Source organism: Nothoprocta perdicaria, unplaced genomic scaffold (assembly GCF_003342845.1).
Source record: "Nothoprocta perdicaria isolate Ctin4 unplaced genomic scaffold, notPer1 scaffold_12, whole genome shotgun sequence".
Lineage (NCBI taxonomy): Eukaryota > Metazoa > Chordata > Aves > Tinamiformes > Tinamidae > Nothoprocta > Nothoprocta perdicaria.
The window spans coordinates 6,153,894-6,179,690 of record NW_020454316.1 but is presented as its reverse complement, the minus strand read 5'-3'; the positions used below and the strand labels follow the sequence as shown (position 1 = coordinate 6,179,690).

General features: G+C 37.2%; 1 protein-coding gene across 1 annotated transcript in view; it reads left to right on the top strand.

The window, feature by feature from the left end:
* The first annotated feature begins 471 nt into the window (after positions 1-471).
* Positions 472-25,797, top strand: part of TRRAP (transformation/transcription domain associated protein) — an 82,217-nt gene continuing 56,891 nt past the window's right edge. The window contains exons 1-28 of the mRNA XM_026054200.1: positions 472-571; positions 891-940; positions 3,188-3,298; positions 3,846-3,950; positions 4,774-4,857; positions 5,491-5,547; positions 6,218-6,343; positions 6,654-6,731; positions 7,003-7,091; positions 7,749-7,845; positions 8,204-8,342; positions 9,088-9,166; positions 9,876-10,110; positions 11,473-11,803; positions 11,914-12,011; positions 12,631-12,825; positions 13,140-13,331; positions 14,758-14,923; positions 15,974-16,230; positions 16,974-17,174; positions 18,937-19,088; positions 20,248-20,447; positions 21,213-21,430; positions 21,554-21,751; positions 22,326-22,586; positions 23,598-23,759; positions 24,236-24,332; positions 24,617-24,738. Coding sequence (XP_025909985.1) covers positions 472-571; positions 891-940; positions 3,188-3,298; positions 3,846-3,950; positions 4,774-4,857; positions 5,491-5,547; positions 6,218-6,343; positions 6,654-6,731; positions 7,003-7,091; positions 7,749-7,845; positions 8,204-8,342; positions 9,088-9,166; positions 9,876-10,110; positions 11,473-11,803; positions 11,914-12,011; positions 12,631-12,825; positions 13,140-13,331; positions 14,758-14,923; positions 15,974-16,230; positions 16,974-17,174; positions 18,937-19,088; positions 20,248-20,447; positions 21,213-21,430; positions 21,554-21,751; positions 22,326-22,586; positions 23,598-23,759; positions 24,236-24,332; positions 24,617-24,738 — 4,200 coding nt within the window. The remainder of the gene's footprint in view (positions 572-890; positions 941-3,187; positions 3,299-3,845; positions 3,951-4,773; positions 4,858-5,490; positions 5,548-6,217; positions 6,344-6,653; positions 6,732-7,002; positions 7,092-7,748; positions 7,846-8,203; positions 8,343-9,087; positions 9,167-9,875; positions 10,111-11,472; positions 11,804-11,913; positions 12,012-12,630; positions 12,826-13,139; positions 13,332-14,757; positions 14,924-15,973; positions 16,231-16,973; positions 17,175-18,936; positions 19,089-20,247; positions 20,448-21,212; positions 21,431-21,553; positions 21,752-22,325; positions 22,587-23,597; positions 23,760-24,235; positions 24,333-24,616; positions 24,739-25,797) is intronic.

The following is a 25,797-nucleotide window of genomic DNA, read 5'->3' as shown; positions in this document are numbered from 1 at the left end:
CGCACGGAACCCGCCCCCGGCCCAGCTCCCGCTCCTGCCCCAGCGCGGCGGGGGCGCCCCGGGCCCGTCGCTAGCGGCCGGAACGCGCGGCCGCGAAGCCGGGCTGCGGAGCGGGCCCGTCCCCGCGCAGCGCCGCCGCCTCCTCGCCCGGTAACTGCCGCCCGCCTCCCTCTCGGGGCGCGCGGGGAGGCGGCGGCCGGAACTGCGCTCGGGCGCTTCCGTTGCGCCCATGCGCTGCCGCCGGGCCCCGCTGCGGGAGCAACAAAGGAGGGGGCCGGGGCCGGGAACGGGGCCGCGCGCGGAGTGAGCGGCGGCGGGGCCTAGGCCGGGGCCTGCGCGCGGGGGCGGCTCCTGGCGCGGAGCGGAGCGCGGGCCGCGCTGGCGGGGGCGCCGCGGCCTGGCGCGCTGCCGCCCGCCTCACGCCGTGCCCCGCTCCCGCAGGTGCGCTGAGCTCGGCCGCGCCGCCCCGCCATGGCCTTCGTGTCGGCGCAGGGGCCCACCGTGGTGGACCAGACCACGCTCATGAAGAAGTACCTGCAGTTCGTGGCCGCGCTCACCGACGTCAACACGCGTAAGATGCTTCTCCGCTCTCAGCCGTCTCTGTCACTCGCGTTGGGAGCAGCAGGGTGCAGGCGCTGGCTTTACAAGGGGGTTTGTCCCAGTCCTGGGTTTGAAGAAGCAAAGTGATGAGTAAACATTGGCGTGAGCCGACGCGGGAGAGCTGTGTGCGGTGCCCTGTGTGACCGAGGCGGGTTTGGGGTCTCTGCCTTGCGCCTGGGCGGTGATGGCTCCACTGATAAGATCTGATTGCTTCTTTGGTCCCTGGTCGTGGGGCTTTTTCTCCATGGAGTTCTGCATTTAATTTCTCTTGCTTCAATTTCTGTTTTCAGCCGATGAAACCAAATTGAAAATGATGCAAGAAGTTAGTGAGAACTTTGAGGTAATCCGAAAAAGAAAATTGCTTCCTGAATGATGGTCCTTCTTGTGGTTCTTGTATGTCATTATCCCTATGAAATACTATGGTTTATCTGACTGTAAGTCATCCATGCTAGGTGAACATGTGTTTCTTTATGCTTCTCTCTTCAATGTTAGTGACGTTATTGAAGAATTACATCTTTTAGGCTTAGAGACCTATTTCATTCTCTACGGTTTTCTTGGTAAACGTTTAAATAAATATGATGTTTTAGAAGGGTTTATTRTTATTTTGCTTAATAGTCTGAAACCTACGTATTTGGAACTTTCTTTTATCTAATTTGTATGTATGCTTAGTCTTATGAAGTAGAGGACAAGGTAGGCTGCCTGTGATTTTTCTGAATAGTTTTGTAGTGCAGAAGTGAGGGGGGATTGTCTGATACAGAATTTGACACTAGAGATGGAGGCAGCCCCAGTGACCTTCTCTTCATAACAGACGATCAAGTTTGCATGAGCAGCCATGAAAATTGAGGCACGAGTTAAACCACTTATGGATTAAGAGAACCTATATGTCTCTTAAATAGTGAGCTACTATGTGTCTATKTTGAAATTATAAAAAACTTGTTATTTTGTAGCACAAGTTTAAGATCCATGAATCATTGTTATTCTCTGTATCTAATTAGTTACCATACTGTGAAAATGAACTTGGAGTGAGAATGCTGTAACGTGCTCTGTCCTTACAAAATTTGCAGTGATCTCTATGAATCTGACAGAAGTACTCATTCCAGTGACATTTACTGTATTCAGATGTTTTTCTGTGGGCTTTGTGTAAAGTTATATCCAACAAGTTGTTACATCTCTGATGCTGTTTGCATAAGGTTGCATTGATTTTGTTTGTTCCTGTGCTATTAATGGAATTTACTGTCTAGAAAATGGCTTGGTTTAGTTCATGTTAATTTAGAGGAATACAGTTTGAGCTAGTGTAGCTATAATAAAGAAAGCTGAAAGGCTGAATTCTTGTTTAGCTTGTATGARCAAGTAAGTAGACATCTGTGGTGAAGGTGGGAGAGCTTAATGGTACCAGCAGTGACTGTCTGAAATGTCTTTTGGAGTTTCAGAAAGTGTTTGTTTCAAAGATGGTAGGCCAAGCCTAGTCTGATATCTGAGCAAAGGAATGGTTGTAACTGCTTAGTCTACTGATCTGTCTGAAATCTGAAAGCTGAGCTGGTTCTCTCTGCTCATGCCATCAATGGTGAGGAACTTGTTTGGTATTTGTTTTGGTACTGTTCAAGATGGAGCAGTTTTCTTCTCTCAGCGCTTGCTTGGTTCTATAACGTGGTTTTATGTGTAAAGACGATGAATTGATTTATGTTCACATACAGTTTTATTTATATTAAACTGAAAAGAAGGAAGAGAAGCCACTGTTAACAGTGGTGGTTTTCTTCTCATTTTCTTTCTATTTTTGTTTGTTTTTGGTAGGGTGTGGAAGTTAGTGTTGCACATTGTTCTGCTAGTTGGTAGATGAATTCCTTTCATTTTCTGTTTCCGTAGTCTTTGTTTTAACTCTTTTTCTGTCACCTACCTCAGCTAATAATTGCCGCAAACTTTAGGTGTCATTTTTTTTATTTTAAGGAAAGAAATGTTTGTTACTTAGCTGKTTTTTTGGAAGTTATAGTGTGCTTGAAGTCTCTTGGCTGCATAATTGATCTTGCTGCCTCCCTAGATAGAAGTTGAACTGGACACGAGTTGATGGCCGGGAGGTTTAGGACTGAAGTGCATCCCATAACGTTGCCCACCTCGCACTGTCGGTTCCCTCACTAGCTGTGTAAGAGTGTTCTGGGACTAGCAGAAGAGATAGCTCTTTCATTCTAGGTTCTGGCTATTAATGGTTGACAGTCTTGAATCTTTTGCAGTATCTTACTACAATAAACTGTGAATGTATATTTTAAGACTTTATTGTCTAAGAATATACCTTCTTTCAATTTTCATTTAAAATAGTTCTTTATTWTTTTTTTTTCTGTGTGAGCTAGTGGTATTCAAACAAAAAAAATTATATGCAACCTGTTGGGATTGGAGTAAAGAGATAACTGCCATTCACTTCTGTTTGTTTCAGAAGCTCATTAATTCTGTAGTATGTCAGCAGATACTTAATCACTAAATCTGTTAAAAAGCAGCTGATTTTTTTTAATGCTAGTTTTGAATATGGCTTGAGATAACATGTGCGATGCATTGGTCTCCCTGATCGATTGGCTAATTTAATTATTTTTGCTATTAGAATGTGACCTCGTCGCCACAATATTCAACCTTCCTGGAACACATCATCCCTAGATTTCTCACGTTTTTGCAGGATGGGGAAGTCCAGTTCCTACAGGAAAAGCCAGCACAGGTAAATGGCACAAAGCACCTGCTATATTTTAGCAGTGTGTATAACAAGCTACTCATTTGGTGAAGTTCTTCGTTAGCCTAGCAAACTGATTTGAGTGTAGACCTTGTGTTTAAAAATAGATTTGCTATTTGGAATAAAATTGAAAAAGACTTGTTTTTAAATTATTTATGAACTTTGTAAATTTGAACTTCTAAGAAAAATGAGGAAAAAAGATTTGATGATATTGGCTGCTTCACTATAAAGCTAGAGATGGTTGTGAAATATTGGCAAAAGTTGGATGGCAAAAGTTGAATCTGTGTCATTAAATACTGAAAATTGAGTTCTTACACTGTGATAACTTTTCTGCTGTAGATTCGTTGTTTGAATTGTTTTTCTATATTCCCGTACTAGGAAGCGTTATATTTGCCTGTAAATGTGTGTTTGAGCAAAGTAAATAGTTCTTCTCTTTCTAAGCACGTGAACTGAAAAAACGTTTCAGCCAATTCTTTTATTTTACATGCTTCTAAGTAAGTTTTAGCAATTTTAATGTGTTCTCCTTTGTTTGCAGCAACTCCGAAAGTTAGTACTTGAAATAATTCACAGAATACCAACAAATGAACATCTTCGTCTTCATACCAAAAACATTCTGTCTGTGATGTTTAGATTTCTGGAGGTATTGTATAGTTTTTTAATTTCTTTTTCTTTCCYTCAAAGCTGTTTCAGTTTTTCAGAAATATTTTTCTTTGTTCATCTCTAAAAAGTGCTAATGCTACAGGCTGTACTGTCTGTGCTTCTGGAGCCAGGAGAAGGAGGGCATTCTACTACTTATTCACCAGTATGAATCTTAGAACTATTATGATTGGGAAAGACCTTAAAGATCATCAAGTGGGGCCATAAACCCATCACCACCATGCCTACTAAACCGCGTCCTTAAGACAGCATCGTGCTATCTACAGGATGTTTTCAGGCTTTCTACCCTTTAGAAACATGGTTTTAAGAGATGCAGGGTGTATATTGCATTCTGGGCAAGATTTCTTTCATTAGTACTTTTCTAGCTTACATTACGTGAGTTGCAGATACCTTACTTGAAAAGCTTGTCTTATATTTCTTACACGGAATTGAAAATTTTGGAATTTGAAGCTYACAGAAAATCTGATCCTTGTAGAGGCATCTCCACAAGGTGTGAGATGTGCACTTACTTGTTTAAGTAGTTCCATTAATGTCTGTCTGTAAGATACTGCAAGCAGGCATGATGAGCAATTTAAGCTTTTGAGATTGTCCCGCTAGGGATGAATTTAATTTTAGCTATACTCTATTCTTGCAAGGTCAAGTTATGTTAAGTGAAAGACTTTTCTTGCGTACTTTTATTTTAATAGAGCATTGATAAGTTGCTTAGGTAAATATATCTTTAAAGGTTTTTAAATTACTTTTGGAGTAGTCAGAAACATATAATAGGCTCACTAAATATTCTYTTTTTTTTTTCTTTTTTCTCTCAGACAGAGAATGAAGAAAATGTACTGATTTGCTTAAGAATAATTATTGAATTGCACAAACAGTTCCGACCAGCAATCACTCAGGAAGTGAGTAATTCATTTTATTATGTGGCATAGAACTTACTTCTGTTTGCTTTTCTGAATTGTTATTTATTTATTTGTTTGCTTTTGTTGTTTCGTATTGACTGACAATTTGTGGTGACCAGATATTAAAAAAAAMAACAACAACAACAAAAAAAACTAATGTTTTTTGGACTGTGTAGTCCTAGCACCCCTGGGACTAAGCTGTTAAAGCCTGCTTCGGTTTGTTTTAAGTGTCTGTAGGTATATGAGTAGAGTTAGCATCTGCAACAAGAACAAAATTTCTCAAGAAAGAGAACCTGGAACCTGGAAACTCTTGTCAAGGAAGACAACCTGGAAAAGGAAATGTTAGGATTGTTATAGTTGCTACCACTGCTCTTGTATCCTACAAAAAGAATATTTGAAAGTCTATGTTTTTGTTTTTACTTTTTTCACTCTTTATTTCTGTTTATAAATTTAATTGTGTGTATATGTATACATATATATGTGTGTATATATATATATTGATATGGTATTTAAACTGAAGTCTTTCGAAGTGCAGTTGAAGATGGTGTTAGCAGAACAGAAGGAAAATACAGAGATACTAAAATAATGTTTTTTTTTTTTCTTTGTGGTAAATTTATTCTTTTTGTTTTCTAGATCCATCATTTTTTGGATTTTGTGAAACAGATTTACAAGGAACTTCCAAAAGTAGTGGTGAGCTTCTTATTTCCTTTGGTGCCCTTGATATGATCAGTCCATTCTTTTAATTAAAAAAAGAAAAAAAGAATTATGTTAGCATTATTGCTTTTGTGTAGGATACGTAATATGGTGTAAATACAATTATAAAGAAAATATTTAAATGGCACACTTAAAAAACAGAGAAAATTAGATAAAATAGGAAAATCTTCTGTTTGGCAGATGGGATGATGTTTATATTATCAATACTATCAACATTAAGGTATTTTTTTAGTAGTAAAATATCAGTTTGTTGGCCACAGTGCTATCAGTGCAGCCATTTTTTTTCCTTTCCCTTGAAGGAATGGGTACATRACCTATTTTCCAGTAAACGGAGTTCTTCAATGTGCTGGATTATGTAGAGGCCATTGCCTGCTTTTCTTCCTCATTACTACAGAGTGTCTGCTTGGGTGCTTTGCTTTTGCAAAAGAGTCTTCTTGTTTGGAGATGCTTTCTGCTGCTTGCTGAGTGGGAGTGAAAGATTACAGGATATGTGTGCACTCACAGTCCGGTAAACATGAGATGCAGTCAGATATCTTCAGGAAGATATCTAGCAAAAAGTCTCTTTAGGAATTCTGCTGAGATAAATGAYCTTGAGGCTATTAGTAGCATTTTTGTAGTCTTTATTCTGCTCTTTGTTTGCTTGTAGAATCGGTATTTTGAGAATCCTCAGATGATTCCAGAAAACACTGTTCCTTCTCCTGAAATGGTTGGCATGATTACAACAATTGTGGTGAAAGTAAACCCCGAACGAGAAGATAGCGAAACAAGAACAGTGAGTGCTCTAGCTGCTCTTTAAGAACAAGGTTGTCTGTATCAAGCAATCACAAATTATGAAGGCATTTAAATACAATAATCTTGCTTTGCTTATCAAGATTTATTTGTAGAAGCTGATTCAGACTTTTCAGGTATTTGCTATGCAACTTATATATGGTATTTTAACTTAATATAGTATCAGGTGGTTTTGTGCTCCTCAAATATTATTAACTATGAGTAATGTTATTAAAATATTTTTTTAATGTATTTTACATACTTTTTGAATTAATAATTAAAACATGTATTAATTGTGCATTCTCTCTTTTCAGCATTCTATAATTCCCCGAGGATCTTTATCCCTAAAGGTCTTGGCTGAGCTGCCTATTATTGTTGTTCTTATGTATCAGGTTAGTGTAATACATAGAGTATTTTACATGCAAATGACACATACATTTAAACATAAAATAAAACACATTTTATTACTCAAACGTTTGTATCTGCTGACCTAGTATGTTCTGAATTTAACTTTGTGGGGGGKTTTTCATTTTTATAAATATAGTGTTGTCTAAAAATAATCCAGTGATTTTTTTTCTTTTTCTTTTCTGATAAGCTTTCAAGTAACTTTTACTGCTAGTGTGAGTTGTAAATTTCTTTAACAATACTTTTTTTTTCTTTTAGCTCTACAAACTGAACATTCACAACGTAGTAGCTGAATTTGTGCCCCTCATTATGAACACTATTATAATACAAGTTTCTGCTCAAGCAAGGTAATGGAATTTTAAGGATGTTTTGACAATATTTGGAATAAACTATCAAAACATCTTATTCAAGATTGTCCCAAGTGGTTCTGTCTTGCATTCACTATTTTGACTTCTAATGCTGTTGCTTTTTAATCTTAAAAGTAGCAATGATTGTTCAGCTTAAAAATACACTTCATTAACATTTTGTAATTGAAGTGTTTTTGAATTTGGGTATTCTGTTGTTATGTGTCACTGGGAAAATTCATACTTGTCCAGTTGATCACAAGTTACTATATATGATGACTTTTGTTATTTTTAATTGAGTTTCTGACAGGAATCCATATTGCTGCAGAGAGCCTGTGATGGAACCCGTCTTAGCAAGGATGTTTTCTGTTTAATTTTATTGGGCCACAAGTGATACATTTTTTCACTTCCAAGTTCTAGCTGAGGGGAAGCGTTATGGTATTGCAGAGCTGGGCTCTGCTTTGCCCTCTTCCAGGTGGGAGGATTCTAGCAAGTGGTTGGTGGTACTGAGAAGGGAGGCAGGAGTAAGACCTGCCAGATGAGTTTATTCCCTTTGAAGAACCTCTTCCCAAGCAAGATTTGATTTGATACTTACATGAGCTTTCTGAATGCAAAAATTAGAGGAATATATATAGTAACCACTGTTCAATTTAATTTCAGGCAACATAAACTTTATAACAAGGAGCTTTATGCTGATTTTATTGCTGCTCAAATTAAAACATTGTCCTTCTTGGCTTACATCATAAGAATTTACCAGGTAGGTTGCATTTTTTGGTTATTTTGTTACTCTTTCTGCAACAGTTCTCCGGTTACTATGTGGTGGGCTAGTAAAGTGACTGAGTTGGGTCATGGGCTGGAGAGAGAAAGAATTTGTCAGCAAATTTGGAGATACAGCTGTGTACAGTCATTAAAGATTGCTCTGATATGAACTCAAATTAAATAAGCCCTTCTGTGTTTGTTTTTACCTCAAATGTTTATGGAATAACTACAGTATTTTTACATCTAGACTTTTTAAAAGAGAGTTCAGTAAACTTTAATGTTATTTTACAAATATACAGAAAAGATTTAAGGTAGCGTGCTATGCTAATTGAATTCTTGTAACTGTTCTTTTGTAGGAGTTAGTGGCTAAATATTCTCAGCAGATGGTGAAAGGAATGTTGCAGCTCCTGTCCAACTGTCCCGCAGAAACCGCACACCTCCGCAAAGAGCTGCTCATCGCGGCGAAGCACATCCTGACCACAGACCTGCGGAGCCGTATGTATCACCCCTTAAAAATAGATCTGTAGGATGAAAAGCTGTGTGTAAGAGATACAGCACACAGAATTTGTTTTGTCTATTTGGGCTCTGAATTACATGTGTTTTTGTTTGCTTGGAAGAAGAAGTGAACAGAACTCTGCCTTCCTTGACTACTTGCTTTTGTCCCAGAATGAGAAGCTTGTCCTGTGTTACAGAATAAGAGAATGAACTGAAAAAACGTTTTTTCCAGTTTTCCAGATCTCAGTTATTCTATATAATTACTAGGCAAAAATACACCATTTGCGTTGGTTCGTAATTGTGCCTGCAGTTGTGTGGATGCTTAAAAATGTTAATCTGATTATCTGAGTGGAAATAGCTCTATGAAAATTGATATTAGATGTTTAATTTAGCACCTAAAAGTTCTCTCTAGTAAAGGAAAGCTATTTTTGGTCTGCCTGATTTAACTGATTTGATTGATATGTTCTGATTTGGCAAAATTGCAGATTTTGTGAGGGTGTACTTTACAAAATGCAGACTTCTGTCTTTTCATCTTTACTGTGTGGTCATCACCCTCTCCTTACCRGAGGTTTGATGTCTAACAGGTTTTACTAGCTTGACAAAAAAACCCCAAAACATAAGTTTATTAGTTCGTGATTTTTGGTCACATGGAAAACTTTTTTGCCTCATGTTCTTCTGATCTTAAGCAGTTTCAACAAGCTTCTTGCCAGTCTAATGTATAGCTTTTTTTCCCTATTAATTATAGAATTTATTCCATGCATGGACAAGCTCTTTGATGAATCTATACTAATTGGCTCTGGATACACTGCCCGAGAGACCCTGAGGTATGAGAAAAGCATTGGATTACCTATGTAGAGTTTAAGGTCTGCTACTATTTACAGTAATGCCTATATAGATTCACTCTCATGTTCCCAATATTTCATGAAACTGCCAAACTTTTAAATCCTGTGTCTACTGTAAAAGCTGAATCAGATATAAATCATTTAGTCAATAATAGTTTAGAAGTTATTCATTTCTAATTGAAAAAAAAAAGGCAGAATACTAACTTGCTGGATTTGACTTTGATAATCTATTAGATTTTAGATGCTTTTGCTAACAGTTTAAAAACATGAATTGGGCAAATTATTTCTTCGTGCATGCAAAGCAAATTGTGGATTAATTACCATTAATTACATTAATACAGAATGGTTAATATTAAAAGAGCTTAGCAGCACCTTAAGAACATATTTTAAACCTGCTTATTTAAACCTGGATATTTAAACCTGCTGATTTGCTCCTGAGTAGGTGGAGATATGTGAGGGTGTTCAACAATGGGGGAAGAAAATCAGGAAAAAAAAAAAAGTTATACATATTATTATTCTTTTATGTAATTGAAAAAGTACTGTGAACTCTGTCTGCATTTTGCATATGAAACTAGAAGAACTTGCTTTTGGTATTTTGAAAATGTCTCCAGTCAGTAATTGGCTAAATACAATTAGCAACGATTCCGATTGTCCTCCACGTGCTTTCTTCATTTCTTGTTTTTATTGGCAGACCACTTGCATACAGCACCCTGGCAGACCTGGTGCATCATGTCCGTCAGCATTTGCCACTCAACGATCTCTCCCTTGCTGTCCAGTTATTTGCCAAGAACATTGATGACGAGTCCTTGCCTAGCAGTATCCAGACCATGTCTTGCAAGCTGCTGCTGAATTTGGTAGACTGTATCCGGTCTAAAAGTGAACAGGAAAATGGAAATGGTAGAGATATTCTTATGAGAATGCTGGAGGTACTGATCTGTTAAAATGTTTGATAAGTTAAATATTCTTTTATGCTGTATTGTTAATCACATTTTGCTGCCTTCTTCCTTTATAAATGGGAATACACAGAAATGGTGTGCTTACTGTGGTTCATTTTAGTTACTTCAGAGAAGGAATTTTTAAAATGCTCTGGGATCATACCTTGAATATAGTGGAGATATTTTGCCTACTTGACTTATTCATGCAGTGATTTTCTCTAAAGCAAACAACTGAAAGTCTGTGCCTCTAGGGGTAGCAGTAATTATAGGTGCAGTCTACTTATATYGTCTCCACCTGAGTAAAAAAGAATGAAACCTGCTATATTCCTTTTCTGGATAGTGAAATTTTCGAAGAGAATCGTTTTGTAGGCTTTTGGCATAAACCAGTGCAAGATGGGAGCTATCCATGCTTTTGAAAACTAGAAATCCTTTTTAAGGACCAGATGTGCACACTAAAAGCGCTCTGCCTGCGTGTAATGCCAATTGTAGTGGGTCCTCTAGTCCAGTTTTCTCAACCTGCAGTTGGTTTCTAACAGCTTGAAGATAGGGTTGATCTTAGAAATAAACTTTTGCTTTTTATCTACTCTTTGTTTTTTACATCTGAACATTACAATGCAAAAGTGTTTAGTCAACTTCTTTTACTTATTAAACAAAAATTTGTAATAATATGTGAATTGCATCTGGGATGCATCTGGTTGGAGATGTATCTGGGGAGCAGAGGTATATACAGAACTGTTAAGTGGGGAGACRCTTCTGTACCACCCATGTTTTGTAGTCTAGATCTACTTGGCTCGATCAAATAATTTTAAATGAAGACTATGTACAACATGAGTCTTATTTAGTATTAACCAAGTGAGAAATGTTTGGGGCCACCATTCTACAGAATTGATTATGCATTTCTAAGTCTAATCTAGTTTATATTTTATGGGTTTAAATTCTAGCTTTATGCATCTCCTTAAATGACAAGTTTTAGCCTTTTAGAACTAACAGTAGATATTTATAGCCTGAAATATTTCTCTTAATGATTTCAAATGACAGACAGCGCTTTTCATTTTAAATCAAATGTAATCATAGATTTGTTCTTAGCTGATGGATTTCCTAGTTTTCAGGAAATATTTCTTTTTGGAATGTGTTTAAAATGAACAGTCTGATTGGTTGATATTGGGGGAAAGAAAACGTTTATAGTTATTTGAGCAATTCTGGAAATACTTATCTGCAATTTTTATTGATCTAAATATGTTGGCTTGAAGTAGTAGAATTTTTAAATTAGAATCATTTTTGAAAGAATGAATTTATTTTTCTCTCTCCCCTTTTTCCTTGCTCTTCTGTTTGCCTTTTCTTTTTTTATTCTAGGTTTTTGTCCTGAAGTTTCATACTATTGCACGATACCAGCTGTCCGTCATCTTTAAGAAGTGCAAGCCGCAGTCCGAGCTGGGGGCGGCCGAGGCGGCACTGCCCGGCGTCCCGGCAGCAGCCAACGCGGCGGCGCCGGTGCCGGTCCCATCTCCTGCCCCAGCCACTCCCCTGGCCCCCGCGCCCGTGCCCGTGTTTGAGAAACAAGGGGAGAAGGAAAAGGAAGATAAACAGACGTTCCAGGTCACGGATTGTCGAAGCCTCGTGAAGACTTTGGTCTGTGGCGTCAAGACCATCACGTGGGGCATAACTTCGTGCAAAGCTCCTGGAGGTAAAACCACTTAATATTTGATTGGGCTCCTCTTTTGTAAGTCTGCTATTACAGTATAAGATCAAATGATATTTTTAATAACTGCTGTCTTGTTCTTTGTCTTCTTTCAGAAGCACAATTCATTCCTAATAAGCAGTTGCAACCTAAAGAGACTCAAATCTATATAAAACTAGTAAAATATGCAATGCAAGCCTTGGATATTTATCAGGTATGTAACTTGGCCACTTAACACTTCTACTGTYAGCTACAATACCAATTTCACCTAATGATTTCACATCTAATGTGGAACTTTTATCAGTTTTAAGTATTTAAGGACTTGCAAAAAACAGTTTTCTTAACAGCTGTTACTGTTTGTGTGTGTTTAGGCAGGTCAGGCCTTAAAAATTTATCTTTACATCTTATATAGTGAATTAAATAATTTCCTTCTGGAGTTTTTTAGCTTAGTAATTGATTGAAGCATTCACTTGTCATATGTTTATCTTCTTTAGTTACAAAGTTGTAGTAAAATGCGAATGTACAAAATTTGGATTTAAGTTTACAAATACGTATTACAAATACATGATTTACAAATACAATTTACAAATACATGATATCTCCTGTTGTCTCTTCTAGTTCATGATTTCTTGGGTTTAAAGTCTGCACTGGAAATACTCTTATTTAATTTTAGTACTTATTCTTGACTCTTAACTGCAGGACTTGCACCTGAAACCTGCAAAATAACCCCCCTCCCCTTTTTTTTTTTAATAAAAGATACTATAAGAATAATATTATTTTGGGAAGTTGCTCAAATTGTGTAACAAATATGTGTGTTTTCTAAACTGCTGTAGGTCCAAATAGCAGGAAATGGACAAACGTATGTTCGAGTAGCAAATTGTCAGACAGTCCGAATGAAGGAGGAAAAGGAAGTTTTGGAGCACTTTGCTGGTGTATTCACTATGATGAACCCTTTAACATTTAAAGAAATCTTTCAAACTACTGTTCCGTATATGGTGGAGAGGATCTCAAAAAACTATGCTCTTCAGGTACTATGATTTTTCCCCCTGCCTCCCAATTCATAATAATCAGCCTGTGGAAAGTACGTTAGACCTTAAAGTATGTTAGACCAAAGAGAACTTGTAAATAATGATGTTTTAACTAGCTGCAGGTTTGTAACCATTTAAAAAATGGTTAAAATGTTTTTTTAAACCCAGTGAAAATAACCAGAATCATTATTTGCCCAGCTGTGGGGATGGAGAAAGAGATTGATTTTTTGTTTTTGTTTTAAATGCCTAGTGCATTTATCGCTCTGTTCCTTTTGTTGCAGCAGGAGTAATTCCCTTATGRTTTCTCTTTATAGATTGTTGCCAATTCCTTCTTGGCAAACCCTACTACCTCTGCCCTCTTTGCAACGATTTTAGTGGAATACCTTCTGGATCGGCTGCCAGAAATGGGCTCTAATGTAGAACTCTCCAATCTGTATCTCAAGCTGTTCAAGTTGGTCTTTGGCTCAGTTTCACTATTTGCAGCTGAAAATGAACAAATGCTGAAGGTAAAGATCATCTTTTTTTAATTTATTTTTATTTTTAAATCTGACTTTTAAGGTATTTTTCAGGATTCTGAGAAAACTTACTATTCTACTCTAATGTGTGGTAATCTTTCCATGTCTGAACTATTACTAATGATACCTCTCCACTATGCCAAATATATTGCCTTTCTTGCAGGATCTAAGCGCGTAAAACATAGCGTGTATTTATTTGAAGGATCTATTTTTTATGTTGTCAAGAGATTATCTTATTGTTCAGTGAGTTCAGAAATACTGTGTTCTGGGCTTGAAGATAGACATTGCTTTTTCTTATTTTTCATAAAAGTAACGGCCAACTGTATATAGAAAAACTTAAAATATTAATGCAGCGCTGGTGGTTGTCTCATCATTTCTCTCCATTCCTCTTGACCCTACCTTGAAACATCTAAAATGTCTAATACAGATAGCTGCGTGCTAATGGTTTCTGGGCTTAACTATTTGTTGTAGCAGAGTTAGGTCAGTACTTTTTTCTGGATAGAACAGAATTGGGACTACTAATTTTCCTGATTTTTTTGAAGGATGAAAGTAATATAAAATAATGGATAAACTCCTCTTTATCATCAATTCAAGGCCATATTATATATTTTGTAGACTGCAGATCCAATATAAAGAGTGATTTACAACCTTAGCAATTTCATGCCTCTGTTAAGTTTTTGTTTCACCAGGATTGATGATGTGGGCCTTGGGTAGACAGTTTAATTGAATGATGAAGGCCACTTGCAGCATTTGCATAGCAACAGAGAGCTCTCAGATGTTAATAAAATCCAGAATTGTCTTACTGTTTGTACCTGATCTGGGAGTATCCTTGCATTTATCAGCTACTTTTAATAACTCCTGAAAAGTGTTAATTCCTGCCTCTCTAAAAGGCCACTGCCTGAATCTTGAAACTCTCAGTTCCGTAACTGTTTTTTTGCTTGTAAAAGCAGGCTCTTAATTTTTGAGTGCTAAATATTTGAATTGAATTGCGAAGTTATCTCCAAAGCAAATGAATATTGTGAAATGTCTTCTATTTTTGTTTACTTTAGATGCTTCTGCTCCCCATCCTTAGGCATTTTGGAGCAAATGCTTTTTGCTATGTCAAATTTGCATTTTCTTTTTTTTTTTCCCTTCTTCTTCTTTAATATAGTGACTGCTTGACATAGTGAGCTGACTCATTTGTCTAAAATGAAAGCTGTGTTTAATTAATTAGAGAATGCTCTGGGCTATTATTACTCTTTGGATAAATATTTACTTTTTAACTATTCCTTGATAGCAGTATTAAATTAGCATGGTGTCAGCTTAGAGTGATTTGAATGAGGTTGAATGTACTTGCAGATTTTGATGTGAAAACTTATCTTGTGCTAGGTTCTTGTACAATGATGATAACGAAGCTTTATTTATTTATTTTTAATAGCCACATTTGCACAAGATTGTGAACAGCTCTATGGAACTTGCACAGACTGCCAAGGAGCCCTATAATTATTTCCTGCTGCTCAGAGCACTGTTCAGGTCTATTGGAGGAGGCAGTCATGACCTGTTGTATCAAGAATTCTTGCCGCTGTTACCAAACTTACTGCAAGGTAAAATAATACCTTCTTTCACCCACCTTTTTTTTATTTAAATAAAAAGAGTAACAAAGTTAAGCTATGTACTTTAAAGATGTCTAGCAGTTGGTTAAACAACATGAATGTGATTGTTTTCATTTATTGTCAGACTCCATAGTTTTGACTGCTTCACGATGTCTGTTCTTTGTGTCCTTCTTTCCAGTGTCTTTTATTAATATTTTTTTTCCCCTTGCATCTGAGGGCATGTGTGTGCCCTGTGCGTGGTGAACAGAGATGAAAAGAGCATCAGTTTCTCCCCCCAAAAAGCAACTAATAAAATCAGTTTAATTAAATGAGGATATATGTTGGCAGGGACAATCTTGCRTAGATGCTAAGGATGGGCAAGCAAATGTGCAGAACTATTTAAAGATAAGGAAAAGATAATCAGAAAAAAATGCAGCAAAGTGAATACGGTGGTGCCCATCTTCAGCTTTAGGCATAATTTTTAACTAGCAAATTTGCTAACTAGCAGTTAGCAAATATTTATATGTAAATCACTATGTAAAATACATGTCCATGTAGAGCTGTTGGCTAGGTTTATGGAATATATGGAATTGTGCTGGTGGTGAAAATGTTAGGTGTTATGTTTAGTCTGTGTGGTATGGAGAATATATTTGAACATGATTATTTTTTACAGGAGTTCAGCAGAGTTCAAACTTACTCTGTATCTATTTGCTTTTTTTAAGTTATAAAAGTTATAAAAGATATAATATTTGAGATTCGGTTTAAACTGTCTTTTCCCCATTTTTTGCACTGAACTAAAGTGCTGCTTTATTGTGTCTACTATTAAATTTTTATGTATGCATATTCTTTTCATAAACACATGGATAAAATCACTGCAGAAATACTTAGATGCACAGTTTGATAATATAAAAAAGTATATTAGTTACAATTCTTAATTGTGCTATTAACAGATGCAAATTTTACAGAATTTTAAAATCTGGTGTTATTCTGGATTAGGAAATATCTCTTAAAAATCATTGTCTCTCTCCTTTCTTCAAACGTGTCATTTATCCCTGATTTCAGGTCTTAACATGTTGCAAAGTGGCCTTCATAAGCAACACATGAAAGATCTGTTTGTGGAGCTGTGTCTCACTGTACCGGTTCGTCTGAGCTCGTTGCTCCCTTATCTGCCCATGCTGATGGATCCGCTGGTGTCGGCCCTCAATGGATCCCAGACCCTRGTCAGCCAAGGCTTAAGGACTCTGGAATTATGCGTGGATAACCTGCAACCAGACTTTCTCTATGATCATATTCAGCCAGTTCGAGCTGAGCTTATGCAGGTAAATATGTTGTTTCCTCTTATACCACTAGAGGTCATTCATTCTCTAAATATTATTAGAGCTTAATGTGACTATTGGGATGTAGAAATATGATAAATTGGTCATAAGAACCATTGCTGTCTAATTTGTATGCAGAAAGCTAGTGGAGTCCTGCTAGTAAATTGAAACTCCAAAAAATTAAAAATTGAATTAATCTTTTCTTCATTCACTTGGAAAGTGAAAACTTGAGAGTCAGGAGCAAGAGCCTATTRTTTAAGATGAGTTGATGCAGAAAATAATTAAATTTTGGTAACTGGCTGAAAACAAAGGAACGACAACTAATTACTTTCAACCTATCGTGTCTGGGAGCTATGTACACTATTGTGTATACAATGAAGATGATTTGAATGAAATTCTGAGCAACGCTTTATAAATACAACTGTTCTTCTAACACAGTGTTTATATATGTTTTGCTCTTTACATTTAACGTTTACCTTGTTCTTATCTATGTAGAAGCTAGCTTTTTGAATTGAATTTACTTGCAACTAAACTGTGCTTTAGAACAACCTTGCTACAAATCATTTGAACTGCTGGGAAAAGAGACTGCTTTTATTCCAGGCAGGAGCATATTTTCTGGAAGTTATGCTGGGTCATATAACCAAATAGAAGAATAAATGTTTACTTCAGATTTTTTTTTTCAGTAATTACTACAACAGTTTAGAAATAAGACAGCTCTGACCATCTCACATTTGAAATACATTTAGGCTTTGTGGCGGACGTTGCGCAACCCTGCGGACAGCATTTCTCATGTGGCTTAYCGTGTACTTGGTAAATTTGGTGGAAGTAACAGGAAAATGTTAAAGGAATCACAGAAACTACAATATGTAGTCACTGAAATTCAAGGACCCAGTATTACAATAGAATTTTCAGACTGTAAAGCATCTATTCAGCTCCCAATGGAAAAGGTAAGGGCTTAAGTTTTCCACTTTTCTTCTACTGTATGAGTGTGTTAAGAATCTCTATGTAAGATAAGTTGACCTAATGGATTCCTTGCTTGCTTTTGTTCTGCATAATTAGCTGAAGCTCACCAGGCAGTTTTCTCTTGAAATGCAGTTTATGGAAAAATTAAATCGTATTTTGCAGGGGATGTGTATGGCGTTCTGTTTTTATTWAGTCATAAGTTAGGAAGCTAGGGTGGCAGAAGTAAATGTTCTCTGTTGCAGGGGGTAGTTTTCCCTTTTCTAACCTCTACTGTGCTAAGTGAAGAGCAGGAATCTGCTGTACAACCTTCTTTGAAACTTCCTTTTTTTTCTTTGAAGTATGCCAGAAATTTGTTCTCTGATCAGAGTTGTTCTTCAGCGATTATTCTAATCGCTCCATTGGTTTGGCTTTGTTATTTTTAGGYTGGATGTTCTTATTTTTAATACTTGCAAAAGCATTTTATACTTGTAGTGGCTTTGGTGCAACAGTCTCAGTGTATCACAAGTGTTTTATTCGCACTAATTGCAGCAGCCTGATCTGTTTTATGGCTTGGGRTCTGAATATCAAGTTGGATTCTGAATTAATTTAACCTGTAGAGTTTTAATACTTATCATTTCTATTACACTTCCATGAGTAAGAGTGATCTGAGTCTGATGAATAATTTTATTTACAGGAAGCTGTTACTCTTTGCCTCTGTTCAGCCAACAGGATTAAAAATGTCTTGGAAAATGTTTCTTAAAATGCTGATAGCTTTACTCCTATATACTGAGACTGATGCGAGTTGAATRTGTATAAATACTGTAATTGCTAACATTTTTCTCTCCCACTAGGTTTAATTTGAAYGATTTTTCTGAAATATTTATGCATCTAACATGTTTGTTTAATGACATGGAAGAATTTTTCAGCTTCTCGGGTGCTGACCACGAAACAATATTGTTTGCTTCCCACTTTATATTTGTAAAAAAGAAAGGTCAATTTACAAAGGAAAACAAAGTGGAAAAAATAGAAAATGAAAAATTCATCTTTCCTTTTTAGCGCTTTAGTGATCATCTTTGGAAAAGTCATTGCTCTTTTCATTGAAAGGTTAATAAGGTTATTCAAAAGATCATGAGAGGGCAACTAGCTCCGTCTGTAAGTGAATAGATGGCTCCCCTTTCAGAAAAGACAAATGCCCACTTCTCTGTAACAGAGGCCTTGAAAGGTCACTCTTTCTACCCTATTTTGTGTTTGCTGTTAAGCATGGATGATTAGGTTTCATTTTACAATTGATTAGGCATTAAAATAGTTTTTCATGCACACAAAATTAATTTTTATATGAGTTTTTATTTGAAGTGTGTCTCTTATTTGAATATTATTTGTCCTGTTCAGTTGGGGTAAGGATAGAGGATAGCTTTGTATGTGCTGTATATGTGTGAAAATGAAAAGAGAAAGAGGGAGAGAGAGGGAAAGCAGGGAGAGAGAGGGAAGGAGAAAGACATCAAATGCTTTATGGCTATGAAAATAAATCTCCTTACATGAAACTTTGCACTTCTATTAAAGCACAGCAAATACATTAAGGTTTCCAGGTCTGCTCATGCCAGGCATTCTCTGTATTTTTAAATTTGATCAGTCCAAACTGTAAATATTGTTTAAGGGTCTTTAGAATGAGCTAAAGATATATTGTTCACTTGATTGATCACCTCACTAAAATAATAATAACGAACAGTAACAGAACATGTTTTATCTCTTTTTTTTCTTTCATTGTAGGCAATTGAGACTGCTCTGGACTGTTTGAAGAGTGCTAACACTGAACCATATTATCGAAGGCAGGCTTGGGAAGTAATCAAGTGTTTCTTAGTAGCTATGATGAGCCTGGATGATAATAAACACGCCTTATACCAACTTCTAGCACATCCCAAGTATGAMAATTCTTTAAACATAAATGTGTATGTAAAATTTTTAGTGTCTTTAGAGTAGTCTCTTTTAGGGATAATGGTTAGTCTGACCAATATATGCAATTTTTACCTAGCATTTTGTCTTTCTCCACTTAATTAAATTAATGCTGGCTTTTCCTGTTATTGAAGGAAAGTTTGGGAATTTTCTCAACACATTATTTAGTGCAAATTATTTGTTTTAACATTTCATACTTTTATTGTCATCTTCTACTTATTCTCCAGCATATTATCTGTTATATGTGAAGAGACCAAATTTTAAACTGTAATTATGTTTAAGTAGTTGGCCTATTCAGGTACTCAACTACATTTGAAAAGCTATACTGACATATTCTCTATGTTATTGTAACTTACTTTTAACAAAGAGAGAGACATGAAATTTACTTTCATCTGATGACCAAACTGGARCATAGTCAAGCATGTTATATATGTTTATAGAGGGATCAATTTAATATAAGAGATAAGAGTTGATGTTTCTTTTTAGAGTATGTTTCTTGAAAATATTTTTAACAGATATATTAAAATTTTAGCTACTGATACACAGTAYGTTTATTGCTTTTAGATAACTGTTGTCATCTTTACCCATTGAGTGTATGCTGACTTCTTGAGTCTTGCAATGTAATAAGGGTGGCTTAGTACTTTTACTAGAGGTAGAAGAGCATAGCAGCTTTTCTAATTTGGTCTTCTAGACTTGACATAAATATAGCTCTAGAATGATTATGTTTTGTTGGACAGTGATTTGCTGAATAATATTTCAATCTTAAAAGATTAAAATAAAATGTCATTGTAAAATAGGGAAAAATGTCAAAATACTGAAAATGACATTCTGTAATTGAGTTAGTGTGATGACCATATACCTATTATTTGTATTATATAYGTGGCTTCTTCTGAACCACTAATTTTAAATGTTTGTGATGAAATTAAGCTATCCATCACTTCTGCGGCCAATGGTTGCCAAAATTAATATAGACTAAGTGAACTGGTCCAGCTCTATCAAAATGAGGGGAAAAGTGGAAGGAGAAGGAGTTAGGGAGAGCAAACCGTAAATTAAGTCCTTGATGATGTTCATGGTTGAGCTGCTGGTACTGCAGCTCAGGATTATAATGAATTTAATTTTGTTTTTCAGCTTCACTGAGAAGTCTATACCCAGTGTAATTATTTCCCACCGCTACAAAGCGCAGGATACTCCAGCCCGGAAGACGTTTGAGCAGGCGCTGACGGGGGCCTTCATGTCGGCCGTCATCAAAGACCTGAGGCCGAGCGCTCTGCCGTTCGTGGCCAGCCTGATCCGCCACTACACGATGGTGGCYGTAGCTCAGCAGTGCGGTGAGTAGCGTGGGCGAAGATCACGGGGACCTTCCAGAGCAGCCTGGAGAAGGTTRTGTTTTCTGTAGTAGTCATTTGTCTTAAGAAAGTCACGGTACTGCCTTGGCAGATATGTCTGTTCTTGTATGGCTGAATTATGCTGCGCTTCTTTTAAGCAGAGAATGATGAAGCCTACTTTCAAAAACACCAACTAATGCTAGTCYCAAAATACCAAAAGCGGATGAAACAATGTCTGGAGCAGCCTCTACTTTCAGACCATTTGTATAATTTGATAGATTTATTTTTTATGTGTGGTTTTTAATTGGTTGTTTCCATTTACACTTCACTTAGGACCATCAGAGGACCTAAGTAAACATTACAGAGCACAGYGGTGTTTTGTATCTGTGAAGTAAATTGTTTGGAGCTGGACTGCATGACAAGTAATTTGAGAAAAGATATGCTATAGCCATTTGCTTCCTCACTGTTGCTTTAATGTAACTTGACTTTCATAAAATTCTTCGTTTAATTAAATCTCCTTAGCAGACCTCTGCAGTGCATAGTCACTGAATGAGAAAGAAAAAAAAAAAGATTCAACTAGATGAAATCGTTTTTCTTCCAAGACTGAAAAATGCCTTGCAACCCATTTATATGCAAATAGGCAGAGTGCTTACTGGTTTTGCCATCAGCTCATCAGAGGAGTTGTAAAACCTAATTGAAAGACTATTCATACTGAAATATCCATTGTTTAGTCTTTTTTTTTCCTTCCTCTCTCCATATAAATTACAGGTCCTTTCTTGCTGCAGTGCTATCAGGTTGGAAGCCAGCCTAGCACAGCCATGTTTCATAGTGAAGAAAATGGGTCGAAAGGCATGGATCCCTTGGTGCTTATTGATGCCATCGCGATCTGCATGGCCTATGAGGAGAAGGAACTCTGCAAAATAGGAGAGGTGGCTCTCGCAGTGATATTTGATGTTGCAAGCATTATCTTGGGTTCAAAGGAAAGGGTAATAGAGCCCTTTTTTTTTGTTCATCTTGTTTCAGCCTCTTAATTCAGCTTCTGAACTTTTKGAGGCTGTCAATGAGTTGGAAAAAAAATCTGAAGCACTGATAAAATTCTTTGTTTCCAGGCTTGTCAGCTACCTTTGTTCTCATATATTGTGGAGCGCCTATGCGCTTGCTGTTACGAGCAAGCTTGGTATGCTAAACTAGGAGGTGTGGTGTCCATTAAATTCCTCATGGAACGGCTGCCCCTGATTTGGGTCCTGCAGAACCAGCAGACTTTCCTGAAGGCACTTCTCTTTGTTATGATGGATCTAACTGGAGAGGTATTGAATGAGTGGGTTATATTGACTAGTGGGGAGGAACTGTAACTTCTTAAATTCACATAAGTTGAACTCTGGCCGATTTTGATGAAATCCAGAACACTTGTGAGTGAAGTTTAGTCATTTTATCTTAAACCAAGCCCCGAGATAAGGAATTTTTTTTTTTTTGGTCAAAGTTTTGAAAGTGCATTTGCTTAGTTCAGATCAGTGAAACAACATGACGATCACTGTAACTTGCATAAGGAATACTCTCTTTCTTCCATGTTTGCTTAAAAGATATTCTTCATATTAGAAAGCTTCATATAGCTTTACCTACAGGTACCAACAGAACTGACTGCTTGACGTTTTCTCAGTTGTGAGTGATGTGGTGACAGTGTTGCTTAGATGTTCCAGCTCTTAGAGTTGATTTGTAAAACTTGTAAAAAGTACATAGTTTTGGAATGCTAGTTGAGTAAGTTAAACCTGAAATATTTTTAGTCTTTTCAGAGGATTCATCAGAATTGAGTTATTGAGTAGTATGTAAATTTGTGATCTCAGTGTTCTGTAGTTAAAAATAAAAAAATCCATGTTATCTTAGGTTTCCAATGGAGCAGTTGCTATGGCAAAGACRACACTAGAACAGCTTTTGATTAGATGTGCAACTCCCTTAAAAGATGAAGAAAAAACAGAGGAAATCTTAGCAGCCCAAGAGAAGTCTTTCCATCATGTGACACATGACCTGGTTCGAGAAGTAACGTCTCCAAACTCTACTGTGAGGAAACAGGCCATGCATTCACTGCAGGTGCTTGCACAGGTCACTGGGAAAAGTGTCACTGTGATTATGGAGCCACATAAAGAGGTGAGAAGAAATATTACTGAGAGTACAAGTGAGTTTAAGGGTGTTTAGCAGTTGTGKTTTTTTTTTTTTAACAAAATGCTTTTTTGACTGCATTTTCCCATATTAGTGAAGTAAGTTCTTAGTGCTTTGGTAGCATCTCTTTGTGATTTACTTGGCTTCATTTTCCTTAATACACTGTAGCCAAAATACTGTAGAGATTTGTACAAATTGCGTGTGAGTTCTATTTGTTTTTAAGACTTTATTCGTAAGGTCTTCTGTTCAAATTGATTTACTTTCTGAAATTACAGACTACACATCCTCCCACCAATCAGACATAGGCTAGACCAGGTAGCTAATGTATTTTGCACCATAATTTTGTGTCTCAAACTAAGAGACCCTGCTGTGCTTCTCCCTATCAGTATTTCCTAATCAGATTTTGCTGCCTACTCCTGAAAGCTAATATAGCACTCATTCTCTTGACACTCCAGTGAAAATACATAAGCCCTTGGGCCACCACAGCATACAAAACTGTAGATGTTATTATTGAAATTTGTGCGTTTACAGAGATGGCCTCGAGTTAAGATCTGCTTTTTATAAAGGTGCCTATGGAAGAGAGTGAAAAATTGTTGTAATGGAAAAGTCTTGCATGAATGTTTTCATTTTCCTGATATTTTAGGAGCTAGAACATGCTTGTTTTTGACTTCAGTGTTTGTAAAACTGGAGTCTATGATTTTTTTTATTAACATTGTTTTTATCAATGTTGCTTATACCATTATGTTAAGTTTATTAAATATTGTATATCTGTTCACAGAAAATCTGTAATAATTACAGATATTGAGCTCATTCACTAGCTAACTGTGCATTAAATTAGTTCAGAGAAGTGCTTGCTTAGTGATTTCTGAAGAGATAAATTTGTAGTCAGAGTGGCAAATGGATAAATACACAGGGTTGTGGCTGCTGCTATCTTTGGTGTTGGATCTATGRGGTCATTGAACAGGCTGCTAATTCAGTAATTCAAATTATCCCATGTAGGTCCTCCAAGACATGGTTCCTCCTAAAAAGCACTTACTTAGGCATCAACCTGCCAATGCCCAGATTGGCCTAATGGAGGGGAATACGTTTTGCACGACTTTGCAGCCTCGACTCTTTACCATGGATCTGAATGTTGTGGAACACAAAGTTTTCTACACAGAGGTACATTCCTTTTCTAGTCTCACATTTGAATGCAGATACTTAGGTAGTGCTCCTGTTGTCAATGTTAAAGATACACATTTTTCTGTGAATTTGAACTTGTGCTGCAAAGTTAGAATTTACCTTTTGAAACGTGAAAGGATCAAGCTGTCAGCGTTTACCTGCGACTGAATACTCCTGGGCTGAGCACAATGTTCTAATATCTGTGAAATGTTTTAAATGATCCTTGATGAGATAGTCTAATAGCTACAGCTTTCTTATTTAGGCCTTTACGCACAGTGTAAGTTAAAATCTTGTACTTTTATTTCTAGTAAGGTGTTTGCCTTGTCAAATGTAGGGATCAACTAGCTGGGTAAATGAACCCAGCTCTGTTGGAGAGACCAGACTAAAAGGCAGCTGATAAGACTGCTTCAAGCATCATTTGTAATGCAAGGCTTGAATGTTCATTGTTTTTGTTCTTTTTGTTCAACCCCCCGCAGTTGTTGAATTTGTGTGAGGCCGAAGATGCTGCCTTAATGAAGCTCCCATGCTACAAAAGTCTGCCATCACTTGTACCTCTTCGGATTGCAGCCTTAAGTGAGTTTCAAAACAAAATTTGATGTGGCTAAGTGTTCTGTGAGCAACAAGTAGTCTTTGGTCCCAGATCGGCTGAAAACTTGAACGTAAAAGCTGGTCACTCTTCTGTAGAGGTCACAGTTTAATGGAACTTGCTTTTGGCAAGTCATGCTGGACTTTAGCTGTCAGTAATTTAAGATGAAATAAGTTTAAGTTTCAAGAGAATAGATGTAGAATTAGGATCTTTTTTCGCCTCTTTTGAAAATGAGTTAACAAAGTAAACAAATTTACATTGATTTTTGCAGATGCTCTGGCTGCTTGCAATTACTTGCCTCAGTCGAGAGAGAAGATCATTGCTGCACTCTTCAAGGCCCTCAACTCCACAAATAACGAGCTGCAGGAGGCAGGAGAGGCGTGCATGAGAAAGGTTAGTGTGTATAAAACAGTGCTGCTCTGAGGCTGCTCTTCCTTCTGCTTTGCTTCCTTGTTACCAAAGCTTCTTGGGAAATGTCTCTATAAGGATTGATGGCTGCTCTGCTAGGTCTCATTAGTGGCAGCACTGTAATTAAGTTTCTGTCAGATGTGCTTCTTGAGGGGCTTTGAATTTAGCTATAATAATTTTCTTCTGTTTGAAATTAATGTTGTAAGCTCTTGTCCAAGTACCCTGTCGCTTTCTCTCTTTCTCTTATTTTTTTTAATAGTAAATATATTTTTCTCATTAAAAGTCACAGTTTTTCTGAGCAGTCTCAAAAATGTGCATATGTGGTTTTATTTTAAAAGCCTTTCTTGTTCTTCCATTTTTAAAAGAACTGCAGTTTGGAGATGCTGTGGCTGGTTTTGGAGGTGACAGCAGTGCAGCAGAGAAGCTCTGGAAGAAGGGCTCGTGCCTTAGGGCCCAGGGCTGCAGCTCCCCTGTTTGRGCTCTGCACTGTCTGTCCAATGGATGCCAGCTTAGCATGTAAAGCAGATAGGAAGATGGGGAAAAAGGATGTCCCTTTGCAAAATGAAATTAAAAATACTAAAAGGATGTCCTCTTGCAAAATGGAATTAAAAATACTTACACCTTTTTGTGAGGAGAGGTAGGTGGGATGGCGTGTCCCAGGAAACGTGAGTGTAGCGTAGGTCAGATTTCAGGTATCTCCTCCTCGTTTCACTGGCCGTGAGAGGGAAGGTTCTTTCTGCTCGTGGTTCGCTGACAGTACGACTTGGGAGGGATCCAGGAGAGCAGCTAAGGGCTGCTCTGACCTATACCTGTCGTGTAAGAATTCTTGATCCTTTCCACTACCTTCTCCTGTGAAAAATCTGTGCCTGTGCAGCACTTAATGGCAATAGCAAATACAGCAAATCTGGATGCTTGCAGCCAGCTTACAAGCCAGACCTTTTGTGTTATTCGGGATGGATGCAAGATGGATTTGCTATATGGTCTTCAGCTAGCCTCACAGGCAAATCTTAATAAAGCACTTTCTAGGTTCATAGTTTTATATTT